Genomic DNA, 12,243 nt, shown 5'->3' with positions numbered 1-12,243 from the left:
CTTGAAAATAGGTCTGAGAACTCATGGACAAAGTTGCCACAGCTTCCATTTTTATTATTTTAATTATCTGTATCTGCACTCGAGTAGGTGCTTTTTTTTATTCTTCCTGTATTCACTTTCTGTATCTTCTTTCATATCTTGCTGCTAGTGCAGCTCATTCTTCTGGCTTCCTGATAGGGAAGATCAAAAAGCCATGAATCCTTAAACATATCCAAGCAATTTCTATTCTAGATCTGATAGCTGCTATTTATAGGATAAAATTTTGTTCCTTGCTAAACTGGAAACTGCAAGCGTAATGCTTCTAAGGGCACCACTTGGTCGATCTGGGATTCTGTGATTCTGTGATTCTGTGATCTAGAACCATAAAAACCTGAGGTTGGAAGGGACCTCTGAAGGTTAGCTAGACTAACATTTAAACTGGGCAAATTTAGATCCAGTTTCTCAGGGCCTTGGTCACCTCAGGTTTGAAAATAAAGAAGGAGATCCTGTAACTTCTTTGGGAAAACTGTTCTAGTGCTTCCTCATTCTTATTTTGATACACTCCCCCAGTTAAGAGTTTCCTTTGGTGCAATCTTTTTATTCTTGTCCTTTTGCTGCGTACAGCAAGATGAATCTAGCTGTCTTTACGATCCAAATTCATAGATTAACCAATTCACTGGACTATGACATTGTTACTGTAACTTGTGAAGAAATCACGTTTATCCACAGATCATGTGCAGATTCTCCCAAACTGGACAGTAGTGTATGACCTTTGGGTGAACATCTGCAAAGCTTTCAAGTACTCTGGATGCCTAGATAATGTTTTTTTTTTTTTTTTTTGAACATGACCCCTTTTAAGAGTTTGAATTTCAGAAAAGCTTTGTTTCCTCTCCCTTTGAGAAATGAAGATTTTTACAGGAGAGTCTTCTGCTTGAAATGGTGTGATACCGGTGGTAAGGGAACCACAGTCACTGATCAGGGTGAGTTTTTGCTCAAGCAAAGGCACAATAATAAATTCCTCAGTATCTTATAGATGAGTCAGGCAGCAGCTATTAAAGATATAAGTTCCAAAGAACCCTTGAGCTAGGGCATTTTGTTTTATGAAAGGCACTGAAGTTTGTCTGAAAAAAAAACTTTCTGAAGTTTGGCCAACAAAACTAAAGGTACCTGCAATCAGCAATCACGCTTGAAAATCTTGGCCTCAGGCTTTGTTTATTGCACACTCTTGTGTCAAATAACATGTAAGCAAATAACAAATGAAGCAATTTTCAAGAATTTATAGCACCTTCAACAAAAAAAAAAAAAAAAAGTGGCTTACCTTTCAGGTCAAAACCCAACCTTAAATCGCCTTCCATAGCAAAAATTAAAATAATAAAAATCTTCCTCAATTGAGTCTGCCAGTTCCTCAAGGATTCTCCTGAAACTTAAGGCATCTAGCTGACATCTCCAAACTTTTTTAGGATCTGATCATAACCTGCTATGAAATTTATGAAGTTATATAGCCAAGATGCACTTATGGTGGCCTCCTCTTGATTCTGACCTGAGCTTCGACAGAGCTTAGCTTTACTGTAACTAGGAGCTCCAACATTTGACTACCTATTGGCCCATGAAGCTTCAGCCCTTTTAAATCCCAGCTACTGTGAATGGATAAAGCAATGATTTATTAATGGAGACAGAGTGGAACTTATGTGAGGCCAGGTTCCTTTCCTGCTGAATGAAAATACTTCCTGGGTTGCTTTAAAACACACAGGTTGGTTGCTAGCCTGTTACTGCAGAGATCATTCAGTTTCGGGCATGAGCTGGACTGAGAGATTAATGAGTTTACTTTTTCTCTACTTCAACTGTGCCAGAGCTGGGAGGATGCAGATGCAGGGGAGCTGGCTATGGCACAGCTGGGATACTTACTAATGCAGACATGTGGGACATTTTAATGTAGACGGCAGGAGACTGTGATTGCCCTACATACAGATAGCCAAAATCCTAATCATCTAGCCTGAAACAACAACCTGCTGGAACCCAGGAAGCCTGTCAGCGTCACATTTGTAGTCCCCAGGCCATCTAGAAATAATGAAATTTGCTGGTCCAAGAAAGCTAATCTAGTCCACTTTTCCAAGCAAGCCTGCTCCCTAGTGAAAGCAGAAGCATTCATGTAGGTATGGTTCAGAAATGAGGAGAAGGGTAAGAGAAGGCAAGGCCAGTCAAGGCCAGGCAATAAGGGAGAATATTCACAATCAGTTATACATCTTTGACTTCTGAATTTGTTCTGAAATAAACATCTCTACCTTAAAAAGTAATAAATACCACTTAAAGATATGCTAAGCCAGAACTCTTTCTTTCTCCAAATGCCTGTTTAAAGTACTCGATGTTTGTTAGAAAATGTGTTTCTAAACACATTTTATCAAGTGAAGGAGATTTGAGACAAAACCAACTAGATTATCCCTGCATTTTTGCAGTTAGGGGAATAATACGTTTTGTTCCATCAATGTGTCCACTTTACATTATTCAGCACAAAGCTCTGTGAAGTAAGAATCATGGGAATATCACAATATAAAGGAAAAAGGTACAAATAACAGCTTCATAAACTGAGAAATGTACATAAATAAATCATGTAGATGGGGGCAGTTTGCTTAGCTGGCAAGAAAAAAAATACAGAAAATCTGCTTGTTAAACAATAACCACAGAGTATGCTTTTATGATGTTTTTCACCATAGTAATTCATATTAGAGATAGAAGCAGTTGCATGTTAAAATCATTCTCACATTACAAAGAGCTGACTTATATTGTTTTTAGATGCCTCCCATTAGAAAGTAAATATTCCTCTGATGTTATACATTTCAGAAAATTTAATAAAGATGAACTGTAAATAAAGTCAAAGGGAGATTTCAGACAGTTTTATTAGCAGATTGTTGAAAAGAAAAGAAAATTAAATACAATAACAGTAAATGTGGTTCTCACATTGAAACCAGGCTCAAATAACTAGGCTACCATAGAAAAATTTCCAATTCTTGCATTATGATGTAAAAACAGATTTTTGTACAGATTTTGTACAACAAAATTCGTAATAACCTTTTTTCATTTTTAGAAAACTTTAAATATATAGATAAAAATAGACAATTTTCATAGGTCCTACATGAAGATGAGTATGTTCTGTTCCAAGGGCTTGCATAGAGCGCAAATGTGGTTATAATATAGAACAACTAGACATTAATATCTTTAAGATTACAAAAGCATATAAACAATAACATGAGCACAACTTCTTCATAATCTATGCAAAAACAAAACCCCCCAAAAAAGTCCAAATCAAAACCCAAAAACAAAATGCCAACCCAAAACCTGCATAACTAAAGAGGGGCAAAAAATTCAACTTACAGTAACATCTCATGGTCTGTAATATTTACACTGGTTTTAGCAAGATTCTTTCTAAACATCCAGCTTATAAATTGGTTCCCCCTTAAACCTTAACATTTCCATTTATGTACCAAGCCAAACACTGAGGCATTCCCAAAGGTCTTGAAATTATATACTGTAAAACTACTAAACCTACTTACAGGTGACTCTATGCAAGGAGCAGAGCAATGGTAGATGCTACTATATATTTCAGTTGTAGGCTTTTAATTCTCTTTCAGATATGAATGATTCAAAAGCTTGCCACAAGTCCATCTAACTTTACAGCTGTTAACCCTTTAAAGACTGCGAATGAAAAAACTGGAGTACAGAATCCCATATGTGTTCAAGTAACTATGAAAGTTATGAAAGAATCATGGTTAGAAAATAATATTGCTACAAAGTATTAGGTCACAATATTTAATGAAAAATATTGCTCAATATTTCTTTAAAAAAATTACCATGATGTGAACTTGTATATACATCTTTCTATTGTGAAAAAAGGATTGTGGTGGATTAAATATGAACTGCACAAAATAAATGTGTACCAGTATTGCAAGGAAGACCTACAAACTATAGAAGCTCAGTGCTAGAGTTTACAAAACATTAATTTCTTTTTGACAAAATAATATTAATACCCAATCAGAACTATTTTTAAAGAAATATTTTCTTTAAGTTAGGCATCTTAGATATTTAAGGTTTTGATATGTTTCCATGTAATAAATAATATTTTATATGCATAAAACATTAGATGAAGAAAGCATAATCACAAAACTTACAGTAATAGTACTGATTCACAAAATCAGTCTTTAAAGGGGTAACCCAAAAGTACGCAAAGCAAAGAACATAATTTTTAGTAATGTAATAAGCACTGTGTTGCAGCTTACTTCCAGTTATCAGCACAAAGGTGAAAACACATATTGTAGCTTTCATAAAGACAGTGAAAGTAGCACATAACCACCCATCCCCAAGACAAGGTGGGAGGGACAATAGACTTCAACTGTATCACTCAGTTCTACGTGGAATTGGACTGATACATCAAGTGTTTGTTAGGCTTTCATTAGTTTTTTTTTAGCAACATTGACGTAATATGACATTAACATATAAAAATATTTCTGGCATTTTTGACTTGCTGATCAGCCACAGTCCATTCTTAAAAGTGCACTAATCAGGGCACTAACCAGGGCTCAATATACAAATAAAAGTGGCTGATACAGAATTCTGACTTGTTACCAGATGCTTAAGATCTCATTCAGTAATACTGTGACTCCAGGACAAATATTTACATGCCTGCATGCGTTAAAACTAGAAAGGTGTCCTTCTGACCAACAGGGTGACAAAACAATATTATCTAAAATTTTCATTTCCTAAACTCTAGGTTTCTACTGCATACATAATACCTTCCGTGTGTGATTTGTGTTATATACTGTACATGTGACCAACAGTTTGATAAGAAGCAAAGTCTTTTATTTCATAAACCCCTGCCAGTTTACAATGAGAAATTATTACTCTTTTTATTGTATTTTTTTATTTTAGGAAAAGAGACTTGGTGAACAGTAAAACAGTTTGTTTACATTCAGCATTTCCTTTCACTTACACAAAATTCCATGTCACTTTATGTACTATAACATGTGTTGGTCTCTTGGAAAGCATGTGGAAAAATGTCTTTAGAAGAAAACCCACGATCATAGTTTGAAACTGAATGCATCAATTTTTTTTTCTTTTACCTTTTTTTTTTCCTTTTTTTTTTTTTTTTTTAATAAGAATCCTCTTATGCCCTCTACAAGTTCATTTCTGAGCTGTCTTGCTGGTTTCGGTATGAGATAACAGTCTGTAAGTGTACTTGGACACCGCTGGAAGGATCATTTGATGTGCTCAAATACAGAATCATCAGAGGAGGACAGAGTCTGTATTCCTTGAAAAAGGGAATACACAGCCTTGTTCTGACAGCCTGTAATTTTGGATACAATAGTCCGGCGCAGAGACGCAGATTTTCACTGTAAGAAGAGTGCTACTGTACATTTACAAACATTCTTTAGGTCTCCAGGTTAAGCCACAGGAGATAACCAAAGGAGGACACTCTTGCAGAATTCCTTACATTTTTTGAAGAACATCATTGATAAGTGAAGTTGAGGAAGTTGGCTTGAAAACGCTTTGTTTCCACAGAACTCCTTATGAGCCAATGTCTTACTGCTAAGTTCTTTACTGTAGCACAGGTATTTTCAGCAGGAAAAACTCAATACATGACAGTAGTTTTCAAATAAAGTCTTCCATCTAAAATATAAAAAAGAAACATTTGCATTATAAATTTATACCTGCAATGAATTGAAAGGGAGGAAAAAACTCCTAAGATTTAAAAACCTCAGTAGAAGTAGCCTGTAAAATGCCACCTATGGTACACTGTGTTTAAAATAATAATAAAAAAAAACCCAAAACCTGAACATCACCACTGCATTTTCAACAGACCATGATCAAATTAACTCTGTTGAAAATAGCATGCACTTTGCAAGTTGCAAATACTGTAACACCTTCTAAAGCTTTAATATATGCTGCACTCCTATCAGTGCTAGGGCACAAGGAATGTAGGTGGAGCCTCTGTGCATGTGTTTTTAGTGATATGCAAACTTAACTGAATAGTGCTGAACAGCAATTATATCCTTCATGGCTGCAGAGCAAAAGTCTTCTTGCATGCAATCGTTAGCACTCCCATCACTAGCGGCATAGCTCATACTTTCTGATTTAGCTATGTTGTTAAATATACCATGTAATGTAACCATTGTGCACGTTTGTAGCTATTTATATAGAACCCAGTATAGGATATTTAATCGGTATCAGTGAAGTATAGCCTCCTTCCTCCATAAATGAGATTAACTGAACAATTATTATGTTAAAGATGTAAGCACATCTCTCTCAACATTTTTTCCACCCAAGTGAGGAGCAGATATTTAAGTGAGATTTGTGTGATGGAGAGAAATAATAAGCTCACCTATCCAGTAGCTGTTGATCTATAAAAACTTGGAGACAACACTGTGCCATATTTTCACCTAATTTACAAATGTAACACAATCTTTTCTTCACGAGGGACATGAACAGCTTATATGCATCTATTCTCACAGCAAAGATAAAGTTTTGTGGTTGTTTTTTTTTTTTTACTAAGCAGGAAACAGAAAAACTTCTTGGTTTTCTGAACTGTAGGATAGAAAGCATTGCTCCCTTGTACACTGCACATTATGAAGCATATTAATCTTTAACAGTGCATAATAATGAAACACTACTTGTATTTTAGAATATAACGCATTCTGGAAGTACAAACTGTAACTCAATGCTTGAAGCCTATGTGAAACCCTTCTTCTGGTCCAAGTGAAATCAGCAAACATTCGTAAGATTTCAGAAGTTTTTGTTTCTGCTTTGGTATTCTTTGTCTAACTTCTTTATTCCGAATCAGTCTTTAAAATTCTCATTAGATGTACAGGAAAACAATTGTGTGAGCTAAACCTATAAAAATGAATGCTGAGGTTTCTGAAATGCTTGGCTTTCTTTGAAACATGAAGCATCACTTCCACAAGATTACTGAAACTTTTGAGAGAACAAAAAGTTTAACTTGAAAGCAGACAAATGTACATCACATACAGGTATAAAATTTCAGCACATCTGCACACCTCTTTCTGATTTTTATTGCACAGTTTCTATCAGAACTGCTGGGGAACAAAGGAGATGGTAGAATTGCACACTGACACAGTGACACTTACAGAATCATAGAATGGTTAGCGTTGGAAAGGACCTTAAGATCATCCAGTTACAACCACCCTACCATGGGCAGGGACACCTCACACTACACCATGTCATCCAAGGCTCTGTCCAACCCGGCCTTGAACATTGCCAGGGATGGAACATTCACAGTTTCATTGGGCAACCCATTCCAGTGCCTCACCACTCTTATAGTAAAGAATTTCCTCCTTATATCTAATCTAAACTTCCCCTGTTTAAACCCGTTACCCCTTGTCCTGTCACTACAGTCCTTAATGAAGAGTCCTTCCCCAGCATCCTTGTAGGCCTCTTTCAGATAATGGAAGGCTGCTATGAGGTCTCCACGCAGCCTTCTCTTCTCCAGGCTGAAGAGCCCCAACTTCCTCAGCCTATCTTCATACAGGAGGTGCTCCAGTCTCCTGATCATCCTTGTGGCCCTCCTCTGGATTTGTTCCAGCAGTTCCATGTCCTTTTTATGTTGAGGACACCAGAACTGCACACAATACTCCAAGTGAGGTCTCACAAGAGCAGAGTAGAGGGGCAGGATCACCTCCTTCTACCTGCTGGTCACACTCCTTTTGATGCAGCCCAGGATACGGTTGGCTTTCTGGGCTGCGAGCGCACACTGAAGCTGGCTCATAAGTTTCTCATCAACTAACACTCCCCAAAGTCCTTCTCTGCAGTGCTGCTCTGAACCTCTTCTTTGCCCAACCTGAAGCTGTGCCTGCGATTGCTGCGACCCAGCTGTAGGACCTTGCACTTGGCATGGTTACACTTCACAAGGTTGGCATCTGCCCATCTCACAAGTGTGTCAAGGTCCCTCTGGATGGCATCTCTTCCCTCCAGTGTATAAACCGAACCACACGGCTTGGTGTTATGGGCAGACTTGCTGAAGGCGCACTCAATCCCACTGTCCATGTCAGTGACAAAGATGTTGAACAAGACCGGTCCCAACACCAGTCCCTGAGGGACACCACTTGATACTGTTTTCCAACTGGACACTGAGCTGTTGACCACAACTCTTTACCTAGTGTGCCTCTGTTTTTCCTTTTCCACCACTAGTTTCCTTTTGCACGTTTCAGTTGTGTACTCCCTTTTGCTGCTTTCTCCCATCTTTACATTTTCCTGTCCCTTTTCCCTACTCTTTCACCTTCCTAGCTTTTTTTTTGGCAGAGTAGATGATAACTTTCCCACCACTTAAGAGTGCTTTTACTCAGAACCTTTCTGCATTCTCTTTACTCTTAAAGACTTTTTGAACTGAAGAGAGAGAAAAAGAATTTGAGTAAGGCCTTAAAGACTTTATTCTTATCTGATGCATGAAGAGCAACCAAAATGCATATGGGAATTCCGGAGAGAAAGAAGGAACCTCTGACACAGAGCTTGGTAAAACCAATGGTCTAGTAAGCCACTGAAAAAGAAAACCTGCATCAAGTACAGGATAGCCAGAGCTACTACTGGCTATAGTTGCATATAATTCTTCCAAACATATTGAATAAACACAATAGACATTTACAGCACTAAAGCTGTCCAGATACCTCTACAGAAGAATTACTCTGCATTTATACCAGCACTTTGGCTGTCCCGAATGCACACTTGTTAATGAGTGCTATGCATAATTCTCCCTTCTAAACATTAAGATAACCTACAGTCAGTAACTTTTATTTTACTATATTAGGTCTCTTCATATAGCTTTTAAAATAAAATATTTATTAAAACATATTCTCAATTAAAAATACAGCTGTAGGAAGCAGAATCCTTGTAGCAGCCAGTAAAAGATGAACAGCAGTACATTTTCAAAAGTCAGCTCTATTTTACACTGCTTAAGGATCCAATCTGACAGTGAAGTCAATAGGAGGTTTTTCACTTTTAATGGAAGACACTATCAGATCCTGTATTCTGTGTCCACAGACAATGAGCAACAGAAATGGGCAGCTTTACAAAGTATTTTTCTTACAAAGTAAGAGGATATTTGTTTATATAATTTAAAAACTTTTATGATGAGTATCTACAATAAGCATAAATCTTCCTGTTTATCAAATAACTGTATGATGGACCATTAAGAGTGCAATTAAATTATCTTATTGATAATGTACTTAAAATGCTATACAGGAACTCAGCAGCTGAACTAATATTATTGCTAGGCTTATTATAAAACAGATATATTTGCATTAACATGTTTGACTAATTACCTTAACATGGGAAAATGCAGCAAGCATTAGACACATCAACTTTAAAATAAATCCTAAAATTCATCATATAGACAAAACAATTCTGCTGTGATCAAGTAATACCTAGGGGGAGTTCAAAATTTTCTATGAATTGTAAAGTATTTCCTTTATTTTCTTAAGATTAGTCATGAAAGTATGAGGTGCAAACTGAATATCATTTTCTCTAGAGCCTACAGTGCCAACATGTAAAAAGAAAATAAAAATCACAGTATCTTTGGAATTCCCCACGGGCCTCTCATAACATGAGTTTGGGACACGATGGAGAAATAATTTCATTAGGCTTTATACTTTTGTTCCAGCACGCTCCTGTGAATGGCTGAGAAGTTCATGACACCAGTGAAGAGGAATGTACACAAGGTAAACAGCACTGTACTTCAGAAATACGAGACTTCAAACCATGCCAGGGAAACCAAAGGCTCTGCAGAGGAACGGTAACCTCGTATCATGATGCGGTGACAATTTCTATACCCGTATCTGTCTGCTGCCCCTTTGGCTTTTCAGATTCCTATTCCCTTCTTCCTATCCGTTTCTCTCTCAATTCTCATTGTTCAGAGATACTTCTGAAATAACTGGAACTTCTCAATGTTGTCCAAGCCACCAGAACCACTTCAGCTCTACGTGTAGCCAGTGATCCTGTCTGAATACTGGTGGAGCATTACCACTCATATTTTATGATTCGAAGGTTAAAATCACAAGCAAAACCTACAAATCATGACAGTGACCAGTCATCAGCAAATCAAGCTGAAAATGCCACTACTCCTAAACTCCGAATCATGAGCATGTCTCTGCTTTCTGCCTCCTGATCAGCTTTTATTTATGCATCTGGGTTACATTACTTTCTATAGTTAAAAAAATGCAGTTTATCTATCTGCTTAAAGCCAATTTAGAATAAAACAAATATGGTATATACTATTCACACAAACATAGATATATACATATAAACATGTAATACACAAACACACACACGGAGTGTTTTCTATAAATGTTTACAACATTGGAGTACATTTTTAGTCTACTGAAATTTGTTGCGCTGTTGTGAAGTTTCCCAAATTCACATAATATTATATACAATTTAAATACATAAAACTTCCTTTCACTCTTAGGATGTCAAGCAAACACACAAACTGGGAAAATACTGCTAGATTTCTAAATAGAACTGTGCATGATTAGCAGATTGGCATCTGTTTTAATTGCTCTTTTGCAAATGGCAGTGTTCAGCAAGATCACACAGCTACTAACTCCAACTGAAAATGCCACTATTCCTAATTCTCATTTGTTTTTGTCTATGGACTGATACGACAGAAATTCTAGCCAGAGTGAGGGAGTATTTTTTTTAGATCAACCCTTTTTAATTAAGACTCATTTTGAGGCTTTTGAATGAACATGCCCAAATAGTTAAAAGGTCATAAATGTTACAAGAAAATAAACAAACTGAACTGACATAAAAGTCTGCAATGCTGAAACGAATCATATGCCTTAAAATGAATTCCCACAGAGATGTCAGCTGGGAAATGATTCACACTGGTATTCTGTGGGCAGCTTGTAGTAATATCTCTATGGGTCCAACATTTTCTGAGATAAAAACATAAACCCACTCAAATATTATTGCTATTAATATGCATTCTTGTAAAATGATTAAAATCTACAATGAAATGTAACTCTGGTCTTAGGCTTCAAAATAAATCATCCATTAGATGGTAACATGTATATCTGCCACTCAATGCAAGTGACACTGGGGTTGTTTAACATGGAAACATATCAAATTCTAGTTTGTATTTTGAGAGCTGCTTTAAAATTAAAGCTAACAACAGTGATCATCATGACTGTAAGAGCATACTGCCATTTTACGAAAAACTGCAGAACTACCACAAAGGTGTGCAGTCATATCTGAATTCCATCAACTACTATCAGAGAAAAGCCTATTCAGGAAAACTCTCCTTAGTAAAAGGATAAAAGTGTTTCCCATATTTAGGAGGTTTTGGGGAAAAAAAACAACCAAGCAAGAAGCAAACCAGAAATGGCAGCATGTCATAGAGAGCTAATAAGAAAGAAACCCACAGAATCCAGGTTAAAAAGAAGAAAAAAAAGATAAAATAATGCATGAGAAGGAAAATTAATCACAAAATCAGAAATCTCAGTGGTAGCTTTGGAAAGTTAGAATGTCAAGGGACAATTTGGGTAATTTTTTATTAATTTATTGTTAGTTGTTAGTTTTTATGACCATAATTTGCGAGATGTAGAATAGTAAATGCCAGGAATACTTACAGCAAACAAAGTAGCCCTAGTTTAGTCACTAGGGTTCCTAGCTACAGCTAATGTAATTTTGTGAAAAATGCATAGGACAGTGATGTAAGCTGATCGTCACTCAAAATGTGCCTTAAGGATAGTTGAAAGGTGGAGCTATTAATCACTTTGTGCTTTCAAAGAAAACTTACTTTAAGTTGATTTCCCTTTCGTTAACAAGAACAGAAATGAACAAATAAGGACCAGAACTTTATTCACAACAGTGAAATGAGCTGCTATTTCACTTTTCTGTTTTCTTTTTCAATCTTTCTTTCTTTCCCTTCTCTTTTTAGGTAACAGAGATTTGGTGCACTGATGGTTTCTCAGTCTGCTGTCTTTTCCTTAACAAGATACAGCAGCATTAGCTGAGACCTCTAAGAAATACATTAGCACAAATAACAAAAAACCACCACCACCACCAAAAAACCCCTACATGTGCATACTTATTTAATTGAAACTACAGGTTCCTGGCCCACAAAAATGCATTTGAAGCCCATCTCTATGGCTTGTGACTGAGTGGAGAGGCCTCTTTTAAAACTGCATGTTGCAGTACAAAATCCCTAGGACTAGCCCTCATGATCAGTGAAGACAGCGGAGACTTTGTACTGAAATTCAGTATATA

At 36.6% G+C, this 12,243-nt stretch overlaps 1 protein-coding gene across 7 annotated transcripts in view; it reads right to left on the bottom strand.

Moving 5' to 3' along the window:
• Positions 1-2,855: 2,855 nt before the first annotated feature.
• Positions 2,856-12,243, bottom strand: part of DACH1 (dachshund family transcription factor 1) — a 374,731-nt gene continuing 365,343 nt past the window's right edge. For all 7 annotated transcript variants that reach the window (XM_065678139.1, XM_065678144.1, XM_065678140.1 and 4 more), the window contains one exon: positions 2,856-5,637. In XM_065678139.1, the coding sequence (XP_065534211.1) occupies positions 5,600-5,637 (38 nt within the window). In that variant the 3' untranslated portion in view covers positions 2,856-5,599. The remainder of the gene's footprint in view (positions 5,638-12,243) is intronic.

The sequence above is a fragment of the Lathamus discolor genome, chromosome 4 (genome assembly GCF_037157495.1).
Source record: "Lathamus discolor isolate bLatDis1 chromosome 4, bLatDis1.hap1, whole genome shotgun sequence".
NCBI classification, from domain to species: Eukaryota; Metazoa; Chordata; class Aves; order Psittaciformes; family Psittacidae; genus Lathamus; species Lathamus discolor.
This window is presented reverse-complemented; position numbering and strand designations above follow the sequence as displayed.